The sequence below is a fragment of the Thunnus maccoyii genome, chromosome 1 (assembly GCF_910596095.1).
Source record: "Thunnus maccoyii chromosome 1, fThuMac1.1, whole genome shotgun sequence".
In the NCBI taxonomy this organism is placed as follows: Eukaryota; Metazoa; Chordata; class Actinopteri; order Scombriformes; family Scombridae; genus Thunnus; species Thunnus maccoyii.
The window spans coordinates 16,544,985-16,570,910 of NC_056533.1; the positions used below are offsets into that span (position 1 = coordinate 16,544,985).

The 25,926-nt window shown below is 40.9% G+C and overlaps 1 protein-coding gene across 3 annotated transcripts; it reads right to left on the bottom strand.

Moving 5' to 3' along the window:
• Window positions 1-310: 310 nt before the first annotated feature.
• Window positions 311-25,060, bottom strand: ahctf1 (AT hook containing transcription factor 1). 3 transcript variants are annotated; one of them, XM_042416087.1, is made up of 40 exons: window positions 24,778-25,060; window positions 21,496-21,622; window positions 20,447-20,597; window positions 20,167-20,269; window positions 19,304-19,484; window positions 18,397-18,604; window positions 17,891-18,007; window positions 17,626-17,710; window positions 17,344-17,494; window positions 16,955-17,087; window positions 14,779-14,960; window positions 14,504-14,565; window positions 14,228-14,356; window positions 13,993-14,083; window positions 13,792-13,881; window positions 13,329-13,469; window positions 13,022-13,126; window positions 12,668-12,764; window positions 12,195-12,318; window positions 12,007-12,063; window positions 11,489-11,635; window positions 11,151-11,341; window positions 10,795-10,939; window positions 10,238-10,369; window positions 9,941-10,088; window positions 9,558-9,705; window positions 9,355-9,462; window positions 8,810-8,954; window positions 8,407-8,622; window positions 7,492-8,152; window positions 7,100-7,291; window positions 6,768-6,873; window positions 6,309-6,430; window positions 5,884-6,197; window positions 3,723-5,552; window positions 3,170-3,413; window positions 2,375-2,551; window positions 2,198-2,286; window positions 1,858-1,946; window positions 311-1,542 (listed from the first exon to the last, which is right to left on the bottom strand). In XM_042416087.1, the coding sequence occupies exons 2-40, from the start codon at window positions 21,614-21,616 to the stop codon at window positions 1,344-1,346; spliced, it is 7,731 nt and encodes a 2,576-aa protein (XP_042272021.1). In that variant the 5' UTR covers window positions 21,617-21,622; window positions 24,778-25,060; the 3' UTR covers window positions 311-1,343. The 3 variants fall into 3 exon arrangements, with proteins under 3 accessions (XP_042272021.1, XP_042272009.1, XP_042272012.1); XM_042416075.1 differs by having other exon boundaries at window positions 3,170-3,443; window positions 24,778-25,059; XM_042416078.1 differs by lacking the exon at window positions 24,778-25,060 and adding an exon at window positions 21,815-21,930 and having other exon boundaries at window positions 3,170-3,443.
• Window positions 25,061-25,926: the final 866 nt, after the last annotated feature.

A 25,926-nucleotide genomic window follows, 5' to 3' on the forward strand; every position in this document is an offset into this window, starting at 1 on the left:
ATCAAACCTCTCCTCAACAGCTAGATTTCTGACATTACCATAACCTGATGCAACATTTCTAAAAAGGTGCCTTCTGAAGCTGGATGCTGAAGAGACTGGACAGATGTCTGATATCTGAGGCACCGACGGGATAAGCTCTCAGATATTTATGAAGGATAATTAGAGGCTTGTAGCTCCTTTCAGAGGTTCACTGAACACCTCAGACAGAAAAAGGACTTTGTGTTTCAGTCAGTTCATTCAGCCCACACAGCCCAAAAACACACACTTAAAGGCAGAAGATTGAATTGAGACAATTACTCCACACCAGAAGTAGAGAAGTATTCAAGCTTTACCATATTTATCAAAGAGCAGTCATCAAAAATAAGACATTCTACATACATTCATCAGAAAATAGCCTGTGTCAGATGGTGGTTGCCATAAACTTAATTAAACAAGCCTATTAACATGTCCCAAAACAAGTTTAACAACTCCAAACTGCAGTGCAAGTCTTTTTTTTTTCTCCTTTTACAATATACAACATTCCCATGACATACAAAAACAGTCCAAATCTGTTGGCAATAGTGTACAAATCTGTGACTCTTTCACAGAAAATCCCCCAAATCAATTTAAATCTTAAGACTATGGCATAGGCAATCTGATTAGATGATCAAATGCATTTGAGACACTTAAAACTTCAAAATGAACATAATTCTTTAGGATTTATTTATTAACTTTATTTGGAACATAGCAAAAAACTATATACAAATGTATCAGTAGAAATGTTTCATCTCCACTGGGTTGGTTGCTTTTCTTCTTAAATAGAAAAAACAGCAGGCCTCAAAATCTTAAAATAACAACAAAAAAACTAAAATAAAAGAGAATGTAAATAAAGCCTCTTTATCAGAGGCAAGTTTAGTTCAGTCTGATTTTATTAATGGGAGCTCCTAAAAAAACCCATATCGATTGCTTTCCCTTGTGCCATTCTGAGCCCAGAGAATTAAGCTGATTATTACGAGCGTTGCAAAATGTCCAACACAAAACGGCCACAGATACAGTATCAAGTGATGTCAAGTTTATACGAGCAGGACATGTAAACTCCAAAAATATATAGTCCTCTTTCACACTGCTTCCACCAGTGTGTTTTAACCCCAAAAATATTTTCATGCCTACATTGATTTTTATTATTTTATTGACCTAGAGGAACGCCAGTATACAAAGACAACTGCAGCACTGTGAGGCTTTTGAGGAACGAGAACCATCGTTATTTTGGGCATACGCGTTTATTTGACAGCTCCTGGTCGAGTTGGTTCAGATCTTCATGTGGCTGTCTGAGGTTCACTGGTTTAAACCACCAACCGACCTCCTCAGAGTTTCTTCCTCCGGGTGACTGGCTTGGTGTAAACGGTGTCCATTATGCGTTTTCGTCGAAGGTTAATGCTCGAGGTCGGGACCTCTGCTTCCTTAGTCCTCTTCTGTGCTCTCGGGAGCGGATCAGCTGGGCTAGGCAGAGGTGAGATCAGGTCCACTTCTGCTAACGGAGGCAACTCCAAAACAGCCTTGGATCTGAAGGTGGAAAAATTAAGTGTAGAAAGAAAATAAATTAATAAATAATGGGGGAAAAAATGAAAAAATACCTGAGCATGGAGTGTTTTTAGCTAAACAAACAGAACAGACATGAGTGTACATTACCATTCAGACAAATAAAGGTTATACAAAATTATATATATTTTTGAAAATACTAAAGCCTTTATCCCATGTCATTCACAAACTATGAAGTCAAGTTTAAAACATCAGGATAAAATTATTTGTTTAAGATGAACATTTGTTGGTATTGGCCTTAGTCTTAGAGGTATTTTTATTTGGAAAGAAGCATCTTACTTGGCTGTTCGTTTGCCGGTTCTTCTGGTTTTAGAAACACTTGCTGCTTTCTCCACTTCCACATTATCTTGTTCTGAAGCAGGTTCATCCTTGGAAAAAAAAAAAGAGAAAGATGATGTCAAAAAAGCAAATTCTTTCAAAGACTTTTCTTTTTTTCCTCACTTATGTTTTTAAAAACAAAAGAAATCCACTGAGCAAAGTAATGAACAGCTGGAAAACAAAGCGTTTAAAATGTAAACAGATTTACAATTAGTCATGTTACTTTTCATTTTAGATGTTATCTGCTTTGTGTGGGCTGAACAGTGAACTCATTGGATTGTCCAGGTTAAAAAACACTGACCTCAGGTGCAACAGAAGCAGCTCTTCTTCTGTTGCGAGTAACAGGTGCTGAAAACTCTTCACTTGGGCCAGGAGACTCTGCTCTGTGAGCTGACACATAAACACAACACAGAGTTAAAACCATCATGGATAAAGGGATGGATGGATGGATGTATGGATAAGTGGATACTAAGCTTACCTCTTGTTCTTCTTCGTGAGGGGGAATAGATGAATGAATGCTCGCCCGGGCTAGTCTCGTCATCTTCAGGTTCTGGGACCAGGCTGTCATTCACAGGAGGCAGCGAGTGAACCTGCTCCACTGACGACTTCGTACTCCTCTTGCTGGATCTCACCATCTTTCTGATGACCACTCCTCCTGTATAGGTGTAAGAGTTTACATTTTTACCTCCACACACTTTTTTAAAAAATTCTTTTATTTTTTAGATTCAGATTTAACTGAGCTTTTGTTACCTTTGGACAGGACCAGGATAGCAGTCTCCTGCTGTTACCAGTCTTTATGCTAGGCTAAGCTAAGCTAAGCAGCTGCTGTCTGTAGCTTCATACGTAAAGAACAGACGTGAGTGTTATCAATAGATTATTAAACTGGTGTTTTCTGTTAAACTCTACTGGCATGGGTTTTTAGGATCTGTACTGTAATATTGAAGGCCTAAAAATGTTTTAAAGAGTAATTTATCACCAGGTGTTTCCCTGCTGCTCTCTGGTTGAAAATTTCAAGTTGGTAGTATACACATGATGAAAGTTGACTACATGTACCTGTATCATTCCTACATCATACAGGTAAATGTGCAGAATTTGAACATCTGAGACTTTGGAGCCTCCCAGTATCAGTTCCCTCCCCTACAGATCCAACTCAGGGACTCTGAGATGAACGAGCTGAAAGCAAATAGACTACACAAATTTTGATCTGACGCCCGCACTAATGCTGCCTCTCTCTGCAGTTCTATTTTGGGTCTCGATGTGGTCTCATACATACCCTCCTGCTTCTGTTCTTCATCCTGGAGCCTCTTGATGAGGGCGTCTGCAACAGGGGTTTCAGAATCGACCTCTAACGGGGAATCGAGTAAGGGAAGGTCTTCCTCAGGGTGGTCCCAGAGTTTGCTTCTAGTTGGTCGCCGGGAGTTGGTGCGACCAGCAATGCTGTTAAGTTTGGGCTCAAGCACATCTTCATCTGCTTTCATGTTTTCAGTAATGGTCTCTCCTCTCTTCTTCCTTGCACTCTGAGGAAGTGATACAGGAACCAGTTTCACCTGGGAGTATTAAATGTCATGAATGATCAACGATGGATGGATCGTGTTTATCATGTAAAATGAAGTAATGTATAATGGCAATGCATGATAATCATGGGTGAAGCTGAAAATACACAAGGTAAAAGCTAATGCAATGTTATGTCTTTGATATTAACTTGATGGTTCAACGTCAAACAAAAATAGCTTAACATCAGATTATGGCGGAGAAAATGATCCGACTTTCAGCTTAATTAACATCAACAACTTGCAAACAAAGTAATAACTTTCTTGAATCCTTACTTGTGGATAAACATTTAGGGTGATACGGTTGGAGTGACGAGTTGTCCTGCCGGGGCTGGAAACTTGTTGTTTCTTGTTCTCTTCCTCCTCTGACAGGGATGGCTCCGGTGACTTTATCTTAGTTTTTCTGGTGCTGCGTTTGACAGGTGAAACGAAGACCTCCTCCTGTTCCTTCTCCTCTTTCACCATCTCTAATTGTGTTTGCGTCACCTCACTGCTACTCAAATTTCTGCGGCTGGACCTCCTTGGAGTGTTTGCCTGAGTGGTCCTGCGTTTGGCTGGGGTAGGAGTCTTAGAGCTTGTTCGCCGAGAAACCTTCTTATCTGAGACCTCATCCACTTGTTCCTCCTCCTCCTCCTCTTTGATTTCAACCTCCGTGGCTGCAGGCACCTCTTCACTACCACCTCGAGTCCTTTGACTGGTCCTGCTTAAAGTAGCTCTCTGAGAGGCCCGTCGTCTGGCTGGCGAAGAGGCCATGGAGGTACTTGCAACTGTAGTATCATTATCCATGGCCTCCACCTGCTCAGCCTGGTCTTTAGGAGGTTCAGGCTGAGCTTTGCGGGTACTTCTTCGAGGTGGGCTGGCTTGGACTTTGGTTTCTTTGTTCTGTTTACCCCTTCTGGGTGTACGACTAGGTGAAGCAGGGATCAAGAGGGTTGTTTCTGCCTCCTCTACATTCCCATCCTCCTCTGGCACCTCTGCTTCCTCCGGGAGGGAAGAGATAAAGGTAACTGTCCTCCTCCCTCTCGTGGTTCTCCGTGTTGGAGTAGGAGCAGCTTTCTTCTTCCTTTGAGAGGAGGTGGTCTCTGGCACAGGTTGTTCCTCTGGCTGCTGCACGGGTTTCTCTTCTTCAACATCTTCATCTTTTCTCCTTCTTCCCCTTGTTCTCCTTTTTGTTTCTGTCTCCTTCTTAATTTCTTCCCTGTTATCCTCTTCAGTTTCTGTTGAGGATATGTGGTCCTGGTGCTCCTCCTCTTCCTCCACAGAGGTCGCCGTCTCTGCACTGTGGGCAACTTCTTCAATCTCAACAGGCCCGTTCTCTTCAGGCTCTTTCTGGTCCTCGGCAGGTGTTGGTTTGTTCTCCTCCTCCTCCTCCTCCACCTCCTCTACAACAGCATCTTTCATTGGCATAGAATCTTCACTATCCTTGCCTTCCACAATTGCTGGGAGTTCTTCCACTGGAGCTGGATCAGAGACTGATAGAGTTGCAGATTCAGGAACTTCAGCCAACATTACTAACTCAGCATCCTTCTGCTCTTCAGCAACTTCCATCTTCTGGTTTGCCTCAGTGTATTCAGTCTGTAGGTCGGTTTGGAGTTCTGAGTCTGTTAGACCATCAAGCTCAATTCCATCCAAGGTGTCAGTTTCTTTCTTGTTGTCCTCTTCTGGTGCTTCTTCAGACCAGGGAGCTTCCTGGTCATCTGTGCCCAAAAGAATAACCTCTGGTTTGGCCGCAAGTTCATCAGTAGCCTCCACTACTGGAGAGTCCATGGGAAGGTTGGAGGATTGCAGATCATTCTCCATAGGTAGGGTGTCTGCCTCTTCATCCCTAACTTCATCCATATCCAGCATGAGAGAGAAGTCGCTGTGAGTTTCACACCTCGGGTCCTCTGCCACAACAGTTTCCTGAAGCTCAGGAAGACTGAGCTGAGCAGCATCAACCAGGTCGTGTTGTCCCTCCACAAGTTCCAGGGGTACCAGGAGAGTGGTGGAGGGTTTGAGCTGCATGTAGGACGACCCTTGCCCTTCATCCTCATCTGCCTCCATCTCTCCACCGTCTGCTCCAAGTCTCACCATTACCACCTCACCCTCCATTTCCTCTTCTACCATCTGGTATGGAGCAAACACAATAAGTTTTTTGTAGTTTTTTTTTTTTTTTACTCCTTTCCACACACACAATCACACAAAATAGCTCAGTCAATTTTATGGGTAATAGAGTCTGAATATGATGAGTTAAGAATTGATTTCACTTTCAACTCAAGTTGTTCCTACAGAAACGTGGTGATGCTAAAGAATTTAGTAGCTCATTACTTGCTCAGGCATCTTACTCTCTACTATGCAGGCTACATTAATATTTAGGATTCTTAGTACATTGTACAAAGCAGAATATACCACACGTATTTACACATTTGTACTGCAGCACCATGATATCACTGGTTACCTTCATCTCTGCTTCGGGTGTTATCAGAGAAAACTCAGCAGCCTCCTGCTCTGACAGAGTTGGCAAGAAGTGGGTGTGTCCTTGTGGTACAAAGACTGAAGTGGGTTGGAGGGGTGGAAGTCTCCCATTACCCTGGACCTCCTCAATGATCTCCACCTCGCTACCCGAGTCCTCCTCTTCCTCCTCTTCTTCCACACCATCATCCTCCTCAGCTTGATCAGACTCTTCCTCCTCCTCCTCTTCCTCATCATCATCATCTTCCTCCTCAGACTCGGGGCTAGAAAGTTCTTCACTATCGTTCACACTCACAACAGCTAGAAGATAAAAAGAGGCAGAAAGTGCAAATGTGTGAGGAAACGTTTACAAGTAAAACAGCAAATGTAACATTAAAAGCACCAGTGTTAATGTATGCATGTCTTGCTCACAGTGGGAGTCTGTGCCAGTTGGCTCTGAGGAGGTCACAGAGGCAGTAGATTTTTGGCTGGTGAACACTGGGGGAGCTTCGGCAGCAGCCTGCTCTTCCTCTTCATCCGCGCCTGGGGTCTCACTGGAAGAAAGCAGAGTGATAGCTATGTTTTCACTTACCACTAACAAAACAACCACCAGATAAGCAGCTGAAAAGGTGTAACAGGGTTACAGAACAACCAAGTTCTCATATTGTATAAAGGTATTGATTCTTTGACCTAGAAAGTTTATCTTAATAAGGACCTGAATGATATTCTTCTGAGTGAAATCATTAAAAATCATTCCCATTCCTTCATTCACGTTTACGTTTGTCAAGACCTTCAAACACTAGATAAACTGTGGCTCAGGAATCAAAACAAGAGCGATAGCAGGTTCCTGTTGACTAAATGAAGGTTTAGCAAACAGAAAAGTGTGTATACCTGTTGAAGGATGTCTGGGTCTGTGATGAGTTGTGGATTCCTGAGCGGGTGAGAGGAGACGACAGATCATCGCCAAACAGATGTCGCTGCACAAAGTCTGTCAGATCTGATGGCAAACAACACAAAACAATCATGTCAATTCATTAATAGAGTTCCAGAAATACCTTTTGTATTCACTACACTGTGATACATTTGTTTTCTGAAGATCTACTTTACAGATTTACATTGCCCTATAATGTTGTGTATATGTTGAGTCACTACAGTCTCATTTTATCTGAGGTGCTAACATATTTAAACTGTTTATACTATGAAAGCATAATTTAATGATGGACCTGTTGATTGCTCCAGCTCTTCTGCTGGATCATTTGTGGGGTCAGTGGATCCAGATGGTTTCAGGTGCTCAATCAACTCTGTGGATTCAGCGACATCTGACTGGACGTCCTGCACCTCCTCAGTATTATCAGGTTGAGCCTGAGATTCTGCCTCAGGGACAGAGTCCGTGTTCTCAGTGATCTCGTTAAAACCTAGTGGAATATGAGGATAAGTCAAGCAATGTTTATGACGAGTGTGGCAAAAAACATGAACATTTTCAACAGTTTCTATTTTAGAAAATTTAAATATCAAAGCATAGCACGTGTCTTTATGTGTTTTAGTACTGCGCAGTATTTAGCTGCAATTATAAGTCATAGAAGAATCAACAGAGCAAATTCTGCAAATGAATTACCTTCTTGATGACTAAATATCTCTTCTTGGTCAAGAATTGCAGCATCTTCTTGTTTGCCACTTGACCCAACATCCTGCTCATCCTCCTTTTTAGACTGAACTTCCTCGTTTTTATCCTCCTGTTCAAGACCCACCTCCATCACATCCTCAAATGTTTCATCTTCCTTCAGCTCTTGCCCTTCTGTCTGTGCATCTTCTGATGTCAAGAGAGGGGTTTGCTCAGTGGTTTGCTCTGGTTCTTCTTCTTCAGTTGGGGATTTGAAGTTCACTATCACTACCTCGTCTTCCTTATCTGTCGCTGTATGCCCCTCTTCTCCTTCCTGGTCTTCTGAGAGAGGTGCATCAAAGTACTCTAGAGTGACGTCTGCTGACTGGAAAGATGTCTGGCTGGTGTCAAAGCTCAAGCTAATTCGTGCCTGTGTGGCATCTGATGGTCTATTCTCTTCAGCGACTTCATGGATGGAGGATGACTGGCTCTCAGAGCATCTCAGCTCTGGTGAGGGAATGCCACCTTCAGGAGGCAAGAACTTTACATGATGTTGTTCCCCTTCCTCATCTCCATCTTCTTCCTCCTCAGCAGGCTGTAAGGACCAGGTCTTGCGAGTAGCCTTAGACAGCGTGGAGCCTCTGGTCAGCAAGCTAATTTCACTGTCTGCCGCCATCTACGGAGGGAAATTGTTCCAGGTGAGTTTCAAAGACACATTTAATAATAAAAAGAAAATCTTTCCAAACAAAGAGGAAGAAAACTGACGAGAAAGAGGTAAGTTTAATATTACAGACAACTCTGCATCATTTAGATATCTGAAGCCGTATATCATTTGGGGTTCAGTGTCTTGCCCAACATATGAACAGGAGGAGCCACGGATAGAACCACTAACCCCACGAGTTGTGGACGACCTATAGCGCTCTGTCTTACCCCATTGGTCCAGCGGATGCCCTTTTCTGGTTCAGGAGACGCTTCCTCTTCAATAAAGGTGATCCTGCTCTCTTTGCTGCGGAGTGGAGGGGTTATAGAGCGCCCTGGAGATGCAGAAGGGGTGCCGACAGGTGTGGGCCTCAGGCTGCTGCGCAGGATAGACGGGGGGTTGTAGGCTGAAAACACAGGTCCAGAAGCAGCCAAGGCACGAGCTCGCTGAGAGGACACACACATGAAAAGTATAGGTAAGAAAATACCAAAACGCTCAAAGAATACAAGCTCATCTTTCAAGAAAATAAACTAGATATAACCAATGTAAATCTTCTGAGATTTGTCAGCAAAATATTATGTATAACTTTTTTGATTACTTCTTAACTAAATAATTTCACATTTGTCTACTCACCTTGACAACTTGGGGTGTTTGCAGCAGACTGAGTTCAGGGGCCTTGCTGATGCTTTTTGGAGAAACCCAAGAGCTGGGAGGTCTGGGAGGGCTGAGAAGAGACTGAGGGGTCTGACAGGAGGGGAGAACCACTGAGTCCATCAGCCTGGGTCACATTGGAGAGGAAGAAACAGTGCAAAGCAACCATGAAAATACTTTATTTATCCTTTATTACACACTTAAGACTTTGTTTTGTTTGATATCTTCAAGATCAAATTTCTGATTTTCTGAAGTCTGGTTATAGTAAAGAATGAAATTATTGGAGAGCCGTGGTAGCTCAATGGTTACAGTGCATGCCACGTAACAGCAACGTCCCTAGATCAACCTTTGTTGTTTGTCATACCCCTCTCTCTCCACCTTGTTTCCTGTCTACTTCTCCACTATCAGCTGTTGATTAAAAGGCAAAAATGCCCAAAAACATATCTTTTAAAAAAAAGTAAATAAATTAAAATAACAAACATGTACAACGTGCTTCACTTGGGGTATTATAGCCCTTATGCAAGTACCTTGACTTTCGTTTGGAGGACATGGTGATTGGAGTTCCCAAGAACGGATCAGGAAGGGCCTGGGAGGAAGGCTTGGGACTGGGGCTCAGAACTTCAGCTGCCCTGGGACTAGCAGAAAATGAAAAAGGTTTAAAAAGAATAAAATAAATCTAAATAATAAAAATAAATCCCTTTGAGATGCAAGTTTGGTATTTAATGCTCACCTCCTGGCAGGGGAGGACTGTGGTGTGGCTTTTCCTAACCACACCTCTTCAATCTTGGTCAGAACATTGTTGAAGAAGCCAGCCCTGGACATCACCTTCTCACTGGCAGATCGCTTGGTGATGGTGGACAGTGGCTGTGGCCGAGACACTGGAACACAGTGTGGAAATGTGTTACATTTACAAAATATGATGCTTTTAAACTGTTATCTAGATTAAATCAAAACTAAAATAAAACTGTGTTTCACATAAAACAGCCTTTTTCTACTACCAACTTTAAAAACAGGCACTGTAGAAAGTTAGTATCCAAGAATCCAAGGCTAAAAATTTCATTCATTCAGCCATCCAGCTTTTCCTCCCTTCCACCTTATTTAAGCCCTCCTTACCTTCTTTGTGGATGGTATGGGGATGCTGGTAGGGTTTGCCCCTCTCCATTGCCAGTTTCCTCTGTACTCTGGGCAAAACTTTGCCATATTGATCCAGTATAGAGTTCCTGGTGTTGCTTCTTTCTTTAAGCTTTGGGTCTCGTTCATTCTAAGAACGAAGAAGCAAGAAACAAAAATCTGTCGCAGCATGTATAGCAAAACAATGCTTTCACTCAATGGAGCAGACATGAGATTTCATTTTTCTTTTTCATCGTGTGTGTGTGTGTGTGTGTGTGTGTGTGTGTGTGTCAAACATACCACTAGGTTCATCTTGAGGCTGTGGTTGAGTTGGAGGGCAGGTATATAGTTGGCCTGCTGAAGGTAATGAACCATCAGTAGTTCTCTGTTCTGGAGACCCCCTGTACCCTGAAGAAACTTCTCCAAACATTCCTGAAACACACCCAAGGATCAAGAGTTTCACACACTGACCTACGCATCATGATGAAGGCTTTATCCTAACATTTCCCTACACATCAGAAGTCTGGAACGAGTTGGGAGGCACTTGGCAGCTTGTTCCCCAAACCAGGCATGGACCTTTCATGGGTCCTGTGTTTAAGATGTTTTTCTTGTATAGTTTAAAGTGTTGCACAATAAGAGAGACAACTTCTAACAATTATAAGTACATATAATCATCAAACACAGGAAAGAACTGCTGGGTACTCTTAGAGCTCCTAATTCTCTGTATGCTTGCTCTTAAACACAGCTGAAAGCAAATCATAAAGCAAGACAGAAATAAAAGATCAAATAAAAATAGAGTAATTGAACATTAATCACTGTCTACCAATCCAACACGCATTCATTCATCCCTCACCTACCTGTTCAGTGAGGCCCAGGGGCAGTTTGAGTAGCTCCTTGATGAGACCCAGCTCCTGGCAGCTCTCATACAAGAAGCCCAGCAGCTCACCCATGTTGAGATGATTAGAGTGTTGCCGAAGTAAGGACCATGCCTCTATGAGACACCTGGAAGAGGGGCACACTAGCTGATTATCAAAGGTAAGCTGAGACTTGTGAAAGAGGCACAAGATCACCATCAGGTTTTTTTAAAAACGAAAATCCTTTGTTGCATAACATCAAAATGGCTGTTAAGTTTGACTGAGCCTACAATTATTTAAATTAACTGCTAGTGTTCATACACAGAAAAAGTAGTGCAGTCTTCTCCCTTTGCTCTTACCTGTTGTGTAGTAATACAGAGAGACAGAGTTTGGCCTGGGAGGTGGAGGATATTGGGGGCTTTGTTACGTGGAAGTATCGTAGTGCCACCGAGTGTTGGCCCTGGCACATCAGTGCTTGCAAGACACGCTCATGTTGCCACTCAAAATGACACTGAGAGGCGGCAGGATGCAGAAGCCGCTCGAAGGAACTCTGATCGAGACAAAAGGGAGTTAAGATCGTTAATGTTTACACTGAGAAGCTACTTCACTTGCACAACCTCTCTGTGTAAAAATTTACATCTCAGAGGGAAATAAAAAAAAAAAAGAGTCTGTCAAATGTGTAAATAAATGCAGGAACCTGGTGGTCACGATGGTCCAGCAGCCAGAGGCCTTGCACTAGTTTGACCAGTCCGATAGGGATGGCAAATGCTGTGGGGAAAGACTCTACTGATGCTCCCTCCTTATTAGGGAAGGAGTACATGACATCCAGCAGCAGGTAAATCACCTGGAGGCAACAGGTCAAGGCTCATACATGCAGTAATTTCAACTTGGTCTAAATTGGGGACAGTTTAGGATTTTCTATTGTGATAAGAACATTTACAACCATGACTGTTGAATACTAGATTGTTAAATAATTTACCTTTAACATTGAACACATAGATACATATTTTAATACATTTTAACATGTTACAATTAGTCTAAAACTGCACAAAAGTACTGTATGTCTTAAGCATAAATAGAATCAAAGCATACATAAATACCTTAAGTATTTAACAAAACACTGATCTTAAAAAAAGCATAAAACATACTGTAGCTGACCAAGGCAGACTTGGGTAAGACAATAATTGGCTGATAGTAATTTTAGTTGAAGGATACAATTGCATGTTTGGCAGCTTCATCGATGTTGTCTAGTAGATAAATATCCAGCAAGGCCTGTGGGTCAAAGACATATTATCAATATCAAGTACTTCACTGAGTCGTAACAACAGATGCATACTCAATCTGAATTACACTGGATGGTACAAAATCAATTAAACTGAAAAACAAACAGGTTTAATGCTTACATGCAACGTAGGTGGTGGGTATTGCCCTGTCCCACCTTCATCCCTTTTCCACAGGTTGGTCAAGCGTTCGCCACACTGACCAACCAAACCGTCAATCATCAGGCAGTCTGCACACCACTTGCCCCTGAGAAGACAACAGCAGAGTACAGGCATTAGATCATCCTCCAATTTTACCTGTAAAGTATGTCTATGAAGTTCAAGATGGGTTACATAAAAGACTAGTAACTTTTTGGAGTCCTTTACTGGTTATAATGTTACATATACAAACCCCCAAAAGTATAATACAAGAAAAAAAAAAAAATCCCTCATTAAGAGCAAATGTGAGACCATCATCACCAAGGGAAAAGTGAGACAAGTGGGAAACTGAGATGGGCATTTTATAGACTCCACTTTTGATTAGAAGTGTCACTCTATTTGTGGAAAGGTTTACTTAGCTGCAGCCAATTACAATGTATATAGCAAAAACAACTCACTTAGCCAGTCTGGTGAGCTCCTCTCGGCGTATAGTGTAATAGCTGCTGATGACTGAGTGGGTGTAGAAAGGCCTGGAGATCTGGAGAGCGTCATCGTCTGGTGGAGAGGTAGTTACAACCCACAGAGACAGAGGAAACAAATAAAGATCACCCCTTGACAAATTGTATAGTTAAAAGGATAGGTTCACAATTTTTCAAGTCCATATTAAAACAACAAACTCCTTTTCGTACTGACTGTTGTTTTAAGGCAGACTTGAAAAATTGTTAACCCATCCTTATAAGAATTATACTAACTCAAAGAATAAACTCAAACCAACTCAGACACAGATCATATTTGTGCCACTAATAGTTTACCTGATCCCTCAGGCAGCAGGCCTGTGCGACAGAACCAGAGGACGACTTCTGCATACTTGGAAATTAGACTGGACACCATGTTCTTGTTCATCAGACCCAACAGGCCTACAGAACAAAAAATAAAACCAGAGCTTATCAATAACTACAGACGGCTCAAAACAACAACACAATAGCTTCTGAGCTGTTAGTTACTTATATGACAGCTCATTACCACTCAAAGCAACATCACAACATTAATTAAAACAGTTTATGTTTCACAACAGGGAAAACACTTGTATATGTGATGGTATCTATATAAGTACTGTACCTTTTTGGGTGAGCTCCTGAGCTTCACTGAGCAGACAATGGAAGATAGTACTGAGGTTACCCAGCAGTCTCTGGCTGTGCTGTAGCAGCTGCATGGTCTGAGGGTCTGTGAAGTTGGATGAGCTGTCAAACAGTGGTGCACCTAAAGAGCAAACATATGCAGAGACCCAAACAGAGACACAACATAAATTTATACACTGAAAAAAACTTGCAAACATTAGCATAGAAATGAGGTGTTTCACAGGAGAAATATATATAATTTATTGTCATAAATAACTTAAGCAATTGTCAAAAGGGACATGGAGAGTATTTTATATCCTTGCCAAGGTTAGCAAATACTGACATAAATTGTCATCAGCCTGAAAGGTTACATATTCCTTACAAATGGGTGTTTTGTTCAACACAATCTTCTATACAATTCAGAGTGTTTTTTGATTTAAAAAACAAAAAAACAAAAAACATACAGATGCCATCCAGTTCCTCCTTGGTCTGGACTACTTTGTTCCAAGCCCAGTCTAGGATGTAGCGTAGGTTCAGTGCAGAGCCTGGTTGTTCTGTTGAGGAGGGACAGAGTTAAAGCATTAGAGTTGACTGCAGGAGTGGCTGGCATGGGTTCTGTGAGTGTGAGAAACCATTTGACAGTTATTCCGCTAATGACTTCTCACCCTCTGCGGTCCACTGCTTGATACAGCCAGTAATCAGTCCCAAGGAGCTGGTCTCTACAGCTGTGGATAAGATGGCATCCAGCTGCTCCTCCTGAATGCCAACAACAAAATGGATGCACAAATTACCAATCAAAACATTGAGATGAGTGTGCTACTTTGCAGGTGTATTGAGGCAGGTAATTCTGCAGACCAAGATGTTGGCCAAGTTTGTGTGTGTGTGTGTGTGTATACCTACCTGAGAGAGGCTGGAGGCCTGGGTGTCAGCCAGGCGAGATGAGAGTAGGCCGGACATGAGGCAGCGTGAGTAGCTAGTGGAGATGATGTCACTGGAACAAGGAGCAGCTTTCTTTAAAAAGCTCAGGGTCTGGTTTTAATGACAATGAATTACAATTAAAAGAAGCGTACTTTTCATTCAAATCAACTTGAAATATTGAAATCCAACCTAACTTGTAAATACTGTGTAGCATCAGGGATAAATACCATATTTTATGCTTTATATCAAGAAACTTGCCTCTTTCTGATACCCAGAGCAGGTTAAGTGCACAATTCCAGAGTTGAGCAAGCAGGTAGCATCTGTGACATGAAAGGAACAAAAAAAAATTCTATAAAACTTATATTTCAGCTCAATACATATTTCAACTACAAACCACAGCATGACTGTACAAGCACATTACTGTGAAATACAAAAAGGCAGACCAGAGAACAGACAAGCTTAGATCTGAGAAATTATTTTAAATAACATTTTTATCATCACACAACATAATTACATACAGTGTTAACACCTACCAAAGTTGTACGTGGTAGAGTTAAAGTATTGTTCTGGTGGGGGGCAGGTTAAGGGCATGCCCCTGCTCAGGCTGCGGTCATGCACCACCACATCCAGCAGGACGTGAGGAGACACCATCTGCACCACTGGGTCCAGAGACCAAACTGCCAGGTAGGGACAATTGTGCAGAGACTCCCCCGTTCTGACAAAAACACACAAGTGCAAATGCGGTGTCACAGTAAATCAGGCAATCATTACAATAACAGGATACAATGAGCACTTAATTACTTGCATTGCAATAAGGATCAAACAACACCAACACTGAGTGCCATATTGTTCCTGTTTGGTGCCATTGTTGTTTTTGGATGTTAGTTTAATTTGAATTGTAATTTAATAATAAAAATCTCTTTTCCTTTTGAAATACACAGAACTGAAAACCCTGGATAAATGTTTTGAGTACCACTTCGGCGACCTAGATGCATCTGTTGAATAATTAATTGTGCTGTTTGCACAATGAATTATTGTACATAATTTGCATGCATACGCATAGCAGCACATAATTTGCATACATGCAGCAGTCAAACAGACAAAAAAGTGAGGGATGCAGATGCCAATACTGTTAGTTGGTCATTTATGCCTGTTTGTCCATTTGTCTTTGACCTGCCTAGACACAGCTTACTAAGGAACACAACTTCACTAACCTACCAATACTGCTGCATTTATGTAGTTTCTATTGTTTACACCTCCACAATAATCAAATTTTAAGCCAATTTTATTTTTGAAAATATGATTTTCAGTTAATTTAAAAAAGATGACGACAATGCAGCTGTAAAACCCATACCAGCCTAAACAGACTATTTTGTGGTTATGATTAAATAAATGTTTTAGAGCTGGTTAATACATTTGTTTTCATTATAAGTAGCTATTACTTAATAATCTAATAACAACACAGGCTGAATATGAACATGGCTGTTGAAACTGTAGTAATCACATCTCTCCTTACATATTGTACTTAAGTTGCAATGTTCCTTGAAATTTTCCTAGAGTAGGCAAAGTTATAGACTACAGTGCCAACACACACAAACACACACAGACAAACACTGCCTTCTGCCTTTTACACACACACACACACACACACACACACACACACACACACACACACACACACACACACACACACACACCTCCCAGTAACTTTTTAGGTAATGGTATTTCTGCAGCACATAAGCGCACTTTTTTTTCCATTGTGCCATGATTTGCTCCTCTCATTACGGTTACAGAATACAGTATTATGACAAGTCACATTTAACAATCTGTGACACACAGACAATATAACTTAATGTTACTTTGCCAACTTAAATGCCTGGCGAACAAGCAAGCTAGATTGCAAATTATTTAATGTTAGGCGGACATTATTAACGTTAAGTATTTTCCAAAAGTTGGAAGGTCTGTGTTAACTTGACTCAATTCACTATTTCAACTTTCCACATCCACCCCAGTCCCGTTTACCTTTGCAAAGGAGTTAAAAGAACCGTCCTCACTTGAGGAACCAGCCAGCCGGAGTGAGGAGGGGGAACGAAAGGGATAAAATCGATGTTGTGCTGCCGTCGATTTGCAGTCTCTTGAAATGACATTACACATTTGTCAATCATGATCATCCCTGCTTGATATTTGGGTGAAGGCAGTGGGAATGAATCCAGCGCTATGATTGGACGAACTCTTCTTCTTCTTTCGCTTTTCGGCAGGCTAGACGCTGCTGCCTCTTGCTGTTAGACTTGAGTACTGCACGTGCAAAATTGAACTCACAAACGTCACCAGCTTTTTGTGTAGTGTAGGATGACAAATTGTACCAGCGTACTTTGATGTCAAAATGCGTACTGGCTATGCAAAATGCATAAAGGTTGGAAGGTCTGAACATATCGTCAGTCTGTCTATCAGTTATGGAGAGGGAAGAGTGATTTCATTTTTAATGGGCTTACATAAGATTTTTAAAAATCAAACCATTTTAAATCCATTTCCTGTTCCCATTAATGCATATTATTCTTAACTTACGATCAGTGTGGTCGGTCACCAAAAACTTTTGAAAATAAATTTACATAGAGTCACAAAGATAGGAATTTATTTTAAAATGTATGGTAATCAGGAACCTAAGAAGCTGCTTACGTTAAGTAGTTTCAAAATCAGTTTCCACTGTACCTTAATGAGTCTGGCATTTGTGCGTGGTACCAACGGTTGATGTCAAAAACTCCAACAAAGGTGGACGGGGTTCCTTGACCATAAGCCTTGACTTGCCAGCTGAAGATAGACACACTGGTGTCTGGAGACGCAACTGAAAATGAGAAAAGGTGTATGTGATTAGCAAACAGAAGACAAGTAGATACATAAAAGTGACACAAAAGCAAAAGAAACCATTTTAATGGGAACACACAATGGTATAGACCTGTTATGATTCTACTTCTTTAGCACGATAACACTGGTTATGTCAAAGCACTAAGGATAAAAGTTTGATTTTCAAAGAAGCTGCACAAATTAGTTCCCTACATACTCCTATTTTCCACAAGCAGTGTCAGAAGAAGCAGGCTAACCTTCATTCATGCTGTCATCCCTGTCAGGATGGGGTCGGAACTTCTCAATGGTCTGGCAACTGAGCAAGCGGGTGTTGGTGGTCTGCGCCCTGAGAGGAAAAGCTGTACCACTTAACTCCTGACTGTAACGTTCCTCACAGTACTCCAGACCCTGAGTGACAGAAAGACAAGGAAGGAGAAAGGTAAATTCACAGTAGATTTGTTTGGCTAGCACTGAAAAGGATTCACTAATTTAAGTAAATAGAAAGAACATGTTGTTGAAATCTCGTATGCACTACAGACCTCATAGAGGATCTTCCCAGAAGCTAGACACTTTCGTTCACTGAAGGCCAGCTGAAGCAGGCGGAGGCTGACCATATCGCCTTCACTGTGTGGGAGTGAGAGGAGGTAGCAGAAATATAACAACTTAGAAAAGGAAAAAAAACAAAAAACAAACACATTTGCCTGGATGGAGTGCTAGCAGATCCAAATAACTTAAATTTGCTGAATCTTATCCTTATATTGAACAAAAAAAACAGGGTAAAATTTAATTACATGCAAGACTTACAGGTCCTGAGAAGACTGGACAGCCCAGAGGTAGCAACAGTTCCTAGGGTCATTTTCTGGCTCCTGAAAGGTGAAGGCATGCACAGGCACCCTGCCACCATCTAACTGGGAGTGGTATCTACACATGAACAATCAAACAAAAGTTCATACACACAATGTGATTAAAATAAGATTTGAATGTACCTATCAATGCTATTCACTCAGTGGTGAGATTACATTATTTCATAGCTGCAGGAACTGAAAAGAAGCACAGGCTGTTGCAACTGCTACATATGGCTCTTGAAAATAAGTCCATACTTGCACCACACTACAGTGAACAATACAGTAAAATGAAATGTATTATTGTTTTGTCAGAAGAAATTTCTATTTTGGTAAAGCTATGTACCACACAGTAACAGCGCATCGAGGCCTTATAAAGGCTATTCAGGATTGACACCTACACATCTTTCTTGTACATCTCCCCAACTTTCACAAAATATAGAAGGCAGAGGAAACACAAAGACTCACTCTTTTTTTAGAGACTTCATGTTCCACAGCTGCAAATATCCATCAGAAAATCCCACAGTCAGCTGGTTGGTCCTGGAGATATACTGCAGAGCTGTGGCTCCAACTCCACTGGGCCCATTTAGCTGGAGGCAAAGATGTCTGCCCTGTCTGTTACTGACTTCTCTAAGCCTGGGGATCTCTGCTGGAGATTTGGTCACTACCTGTAGGTCTGAGAACAGAGAGTAAATAAAAAAAAAAACAGAGATGAGTTTAAAAAGAGAAACAAGAGCCAGAAGGCAAACAGAGATTAAGATGAGCACATTGCCCAATGACTTTGCTCAGATTTAGAGAACGAGAGACAGGAAAGAGAGAGAGAAAGAAAAATGAAACACAAATTTGTTTTCCCTTTTTCACATTTCATTGAGCCTTGGGATCTCTGTAAGGCTTCATCACCACCTCTAAGCATGAAAAAGATGGGATGTAAGGATTTCAAAAAGAAACAACAAAGAGGGTTACAAACATTGTTGCTATGATCACAAACACCATGTGACACAAGATTAATCCCTTTGTGAAAGGAGGCAAAGTGGGTGCCAGCATCCAGTTAACAAGTCTAGTAGTTATGATGTAGCTGTGTAAGATAGGGAGAAAAAAATATTTGTAGATGAGTCTCAGCTTTCCATGGGCATCAAAATGTCTGAAAACTAAGGATAAGCAGTGCACAGAGAATTTTAATTGAACTGGTGTCCGTTTATAACCACTTTTTTCCCCTCAAAGGCCAATGTATGGTGAACAGCATAAGAGAAATTGACTGTTTACGCCCTTGCAGAGAGGGTTAAAACGAGCAGTTTTATAAGGGACAGAAGATAATCAAAGAGAACAAACATGCAGACATAAGTACACCTAATCTCTCCATATGAAAGCTCCTCACCTGAAGCCTCCAGCTCGCTTTGGCTGCATGACAGGTCGTCAAGACAGAGGTCCACCAGCAGAACGTGACCGAGATCAGTTACGACGGCAGCAATGCCAAAGAACCAGCGCAGACTCTGGTGAAGGTGTTGGGTAGAGGTGCTTGCTCCGCCATAACTCACTAACGGCTCAATGGCTGTAATCTAGATGACACAAAAAGTTGAAGGAAGGAAGGACGGACGGAAAGAAAGACAATGTTCAGGTTTTAGTATGCAAAACTTGGCTAAATCTAAATCTTGCTTTTCAGAAAGTTGAATCTGAATTTTTTGATGTGAATCTGAATTATTTCATATTGTGCCATCACGTCAGTTTATAAAAGGACTAATTTTTCCAATTCAAATACCTACTGACACAAAAATCTGCTACTGCAAGACAACCAAAGAGTATTTCAGAAGTCTTGATGGGGCAATAGGAGCAATACATATAGCAATATTATAAAGCAAACTGACTCCAAGAAATGTTTTCATGTCATTTCCTGCTGAAGGAGCTGCTACTATGCACTGACAGGGTGTGTAAACATTTGCATGTGCAGAGTTCATTTATTTTTTGTGTAAATTTGTTTAATCAAGCAAATTAACTTTCAAATTGCATTAACTTTCGCTGAGATTATGTCTGGTTCAAGTTGCCTGCAAGGTCTGTGAGTTTCTTTCCACTTACAACACAAAGACACAACTCTTAATGTTAGTAATGTGAAAAAAAGAATCTGACTAAAGCCATTCTTGCTTATTTTTTTTTTATTGCTTATCTATTTAATAATTATCTTGCTGTAATAGACCATCTCTAGCAGTAAAGAGTATAGGAGACCCTGATGTATAGCCAACTCACCCTGCCTGGTATAACCACAGCTTTGACCACCCTCGACAGTCCCAAGTCATACAAACACAGCACACTGCCCTCTGCTTCCTCCAAGCCAACCAGCAATCCAGTCCTAGTAACACAAAACAATTATGGAATTAACATTAGATTTTTTTCCATCTTTTTATGTTACAAAATATAGAAATGCATGAATATTTCTGACAGTTGTCTGCTTGCACTGATCACAAGCTTGTTCAGTAGCTGATACATAAATGAGGCCGATGAAGAGAAAGTGAAACAAAGCTCTGACCGTTTGAGCCAGCTGAAGTCTCTTGCAGCAAGGATATTGGGTAGATGTTCCCCTCCACCGCTGAAGCAGTATGCAGACAGCCTTTCGCCTGTCACTGCATTGACAACCTCCAGCTGGGGGCCACAGGCCAGCCAAGCCAGCCCACCACGACCTTTACAAACAGACAAGAAAATTAAAGGTTTTTAGAGTTACAAATCATACAATTATGAATCAACAAGGGATCTGCAGCCAGCTGTCCTAAACGTCTAATTTTTTTAAAGTTTTGTTACACCTTGTCATGCTGCAGTGACTGTCATGTTTACATTGTTGATTGCTGACACTGGCATTTTCTAGAAAGTAATTAACACATTACTAAAGATTTTGCTAGCTAAGACATTCCTTAAGTTTTAACTGTGCAACATGATTTAGTAAATCACTACTCTGAGTCTAGGTAACTTCATAAGAAAATATTAAGCACTTTACTCACATAATTAGTCATTCATTCACAAAAAGTTGATTCAAGACAATCCTGCATTCCACTTTGTTTAAAAGGTAAAAGCCTGGTCCAACAAGATCTCTGCTCTAACGCTTCTGCTCCAACTTTGCTCAAGTTACATTGTACTTGTTCCAGTTAGATTGTACTGTACAGTGAGCAGTGACTGAGTACTTGTTACACATCTTACCCAGCATGTTCCTTTAATTGAAGGAACATGCTGGGTTTCTTCTCAAACCAAGGGAGTTCAGTTTTTCCAATGGTACTGATAAAGGTATTCACCAAGCAAATTCCTAGAAATACACATTAACTAAACTGATGGTCAGCAAATTTATAACAATGTCATATTTTGATATTTTTAAAATCACTTTGATGCCTCAAGTGTTCCTAGTACTTAAAAAAAATTAATCAAAACAATGAGTCATGTTCCCCACCTGTTAGAAATGGTTCAATTTGCTTATTTTGCTCACGAAGAAGGTGATGGCAATGTTTTTTTTAAACCTTTTATTTGTCTTCACAACTAAGGATGCAGGAAAGAAAAATACTTAGTTATAGAAATCAGTAAAAATAGGCTCACCAGTAGTGAACCTCCCATGAAGCACAGAGTCCAGAGTGATCTCATCTTCTCCCAGAGCATCTACAGTCACTCCTGGGAAAGGCAGCAGGCTGCTGGTGACTTGGGCAGTCAGGTCATGCATTGTTCACTGTATGAACAACAACACAAGACATATGTTGGAAACAGCAGACAGTTTATTTACCCTTCACCAAATACTGCTAAATTATTGCTAAAGTTCTGTGGTCAAAAATATTATATTTTGTCTTGTTAATGTCACTATGCCCTAATTACTACTGAGTAAATTAAAACGCAAATAAGTAAAACACAGTAAAATGACAACCTGTGAAACAGCCTTTCTGAAGCCCCTCCTACTGAATAAATCCACTTCAGGCTTTATCTGCTCGACTGGGTTTCACAGTACAAAAGAGGTCTTTCTTTCAAAGCACAGTTGCACCCCCAGCTGTCAGGGAACGTGTTGTCAGCAAACCCGCTGACATCTGGGGCTGCTTTCTAATCAACAACAACACATGACATTACTGCTACACATCTGTTTTCAGCATGAGAATAGGTTCTGATAAAGTGTAAGAAAGACATGATGGCTCTTACATTTAAGTATTCAAATCATCTGTCAGAGAACTGAAGTGGCCATTTTTATTCCTACTCCAGACTAAGTGCAAATGGTGCTAATAACTTTTCATTTACAGGGCCAGGATAACAATGCTGCTTAATAATAATAATAATAATAACAACAAACTTTATTTTATAGCTCAATTCATGCATAATGAAGTCAGATATCATTACTCATTCCTTTATAGTTGTGACTTCTTAGGTTTTCTGTTTGGGCAGTTGTTTTAATAACATTTCACTTCCTCCAGAAAAATTGAACATTCATTTCAAAATTTTACAGCAAGTTACTTTACAGTTTTACAGTTTATTACAGTCTGGCTCCAGACTTCACCGTGGACATTTGTAAGTCACCGTATGAGACAGTGTGCAGCCACAGATCTTCAGTCAGACTTCCACAAATCCAGGCTTAAAAGTTAACATATACACTGCTAATGCCATCAGGGCCCCAAGACTTTGGGATTACCTTCCCGTTTAGCTAAAGCTCACCAAATAATTATGATCTGAAAATGTTTTAAAACTTTAAATAGATTTTCTAGTATGTGATGTCTTTAACCCTATACATTTATCCTGTTATTACCCTCTGTTGATTTCTATTTATGATACTCCTGTTATGTTATTATCATTGTTGACTCAAGTCTGTAAAAGTTTACGCTTTCCAAATCAGAATCTGTTTATTAACAAAGTGTGCAAGAATGCAAAGAATGCGTCTTGATGTTTGTTCCAACAAACGCAACATAGAAGAATAAAAATATAAGAGCGTAAGGTAATAATAACAATGAAATAAACAAAGTATTACTAAAATTAAATGAAAAATTTACAATTTAAAATCTATTTAAAGAATGAAATAGTAATAGTTTTGAAATGGGATATAAAACTTGAAATGAAATACTGACTGTACAAAGGAAATATGGACTGTGCTACAGACCAAGAAATTGGTGACAAGTGCAAAAATTAAATTTGCATAAATCATTAATTATGTAACTGTGGAAGTTGAATGCAATGTACAATGTTAAGTACAGTTTGATGAAATATATTAAAGTGACCAGTGCAGGTATTAAAAGTGGGATATGAGATGTCCAGTTTGGTAACAGTGCAGTTCAGCTATTTAGAACAGTTTCTGGAAAGAGGTTGGAGGTTTTTATGGGTCTGTCTTTTTCCTGAGAGAAGTTCAAAAGTTCCCTTAGACCTGTCAAGGCACACGTGTTCAAACAAGATAATATTATCTCCAGCAAGTATGGTATACACACACACTGGTGGTTTACAAGGCCAACTGAACCTGAATAGAAATGTGCCTGTCAGCTTCACAGTCCACAAATTGAACACAATACTGCCCTCTGTGACGAAAATGGAAAACACAGCAGATTCAAGTGAACTCCCGCGCAACAAGTCAGTCACTACGCAGCCACATGTCATCACATGGAAATGGAGCATGTACACATAATTATACAAATTACCATCTAAACGAGCCTAATCTAGGCACTTAAAAGCGTCGCGACAATGTTACAGGTTGTTGACAAGTTGAGGCAAAGATTTAAAAACAGCAAAATAAGCTGATTATCAGCAAATCTAGCTCCACCTAACACTCACGTGTGTCAAACATTAGCAAAGTGTGTGTGTGACAACTCATAAAATGCGCAACTCTCATAACTTGTTACAACCTTGAACAACGTTCATATGTTACCATCGAAACAAGATTGAGCCGTTAAATACATTTAACTGTCAGGTAACTGGCCAATGTTAGCTAATTCGTTAGCATACATTAGCTTCGCCGGCTACAGTTGTTAGCGTTGTGCTAGCTGGACATAATGTAAACAACCAGTTGGTCGCTTTCTTGGTACAATATAATGCACAGTACTGTTCATCACGGAACACAGTAATGATTGACCGCAAATATGCTAATGTTATTCGGAGCCGTGCACACTTTTCTCGCTTAGATTAGCAAACTACCCAGTTAGCTTACAAGGTCAAGCAGGATTAGCTTAAATGAATCCAAGTTCATCGATTAAAAGTTATAGATAGCTAACCTAGCTGTAAGCATATCACAGCAGTGGGAGATAGCGGATACGTTATGTCTGCTGTTATCTGTTTTGTGCTGCAATAAAATCAATTGCAGCGCTAGTTACCATTTAAGATTCAAGTTCACGTTAGTTTAGTGATCCGGAGAATAACTGGTTAAAATCAAAGCCAGGGTGGCTAGCTCGTCTGTAACTTTCGCTAACGTTTGGTGATTGTTGGCGTCATTATTAGCAAGGCAGTGTGTCCGTTAGTTTTCCCCGCGACCCACTTTAGGGACGACAACCAGGAGTAGCTTTTTACTGGTGTTACTGCCGTCTTGTCTTTACTTGAGTCGGAGCTTTAGTTAGCTGGGTAAACGCACACTGGTGATCAAGCTTTAGCTTTGGCTGGAGCAGAATAACCCGACTGCAGCGCTAACGTTAGTGTGGTAGCTTGTACGTTAGCGTTAGCAACTCGCAACATCCCGGTAGAGTCGTGGTCCTATGTTAGCGAAGACTCGCGTCCCTGTGTGGAGACGAGAAAGTAGCTATTTTAAATCTACTTTGGGATTTAGCCAGCATACGCGAGTTTAGTGAGCTATCCCTGTTAGCTCTCTAGCAGTTAAGCTACGCTGGAAAACATGATGCAATGTGCCGCTAGCTGCTACCGACGTTAACGTACCTGTCCGAGGATGTTGACGGCTTTATCGGAGCCACGAATGTTTTGTTTTCCTTGACGAATCTCTCGACTCCTTCTTTTCTCTGTCATAATCCGCTCCTTTGTAAAGTACAGTTCACATGTACAGCCTTCCAGACGCTTCCGATGACTGGCAAGCCCGAAACGCTTCCTTATGACTTCAGGCTTCAGCAACGCAAAGCGCCATTTCCACGGTTGGAAAGTGCTCCATGCACTTCTTCTTCGTCGCCGTTGGTTTTGGCAGACTCCATGCAGCGATGGTGTGCTGTCGCCCTCCTCGGTTTGGGCGTTGAAACCCCTTGAATTATTCTACTGAACTAAAAACGCTCCCTAATGTTTCTGTTGGCACCCCTTCCATCAGTATTAAGAGGTGCGGGTAGACGTGCAGATTTATTTTCCTTCTGATTAATCTAAATAATTCTCTCAATAAATTTATGGCGATCTCTGGCTCCACTACTGAGCTCCCAAAGTCCTGAAAGATTATGTATTTTTAACTTCTGCACAAAGTTCGCGCAATTTTTTTTTATTTAAAAAAGTGTTTTGTATCAACCATTTTTACATAATCATAGAAATCGAAGGAGTCTTGCGAGTCACATAATGTGGCAAAACTCTTGTATTGCTTGTGCACATAAACGTGAGCTTCCACTGGTAACCTAAACTTTTAATGGAACAATAGCATTTGAAAATGGCAAAACAAAACAAAACGAAACAAACTCGCTTGTCATAGCTCCTTGTGCTTGAAAACGTGATTTAACAGCTGTTTGGTCCATGGTTTGGACATGCAAGTCCTTGAATAGGGAGTGGCTCCGATTTGAAGGTCCATACAGTCAATGATGAGGCTCTTTACTCGCGTTGTTCTCTCCTGACTAGATCTTTACTTGTGTTGATTTACACTCAGACTTTGGATAAAAGCGCTGGTCAATGAAATTGTAAATATGGTCCACTCTTAATAGTAGCCCTGACATAACAGCAATGCTCAACAAACAGTGATACAGCACTGTGCAACCACCACACAGACACGGACTGTGAATGTGACTACGCACATGGTCCTCACACAAGACTGTGATATTGTGTGTGTGTGTGTGTGTGTGTGTGTGTGTGTGTGTGTGTGTGTGTGTGTGTGTGTGTGCATGA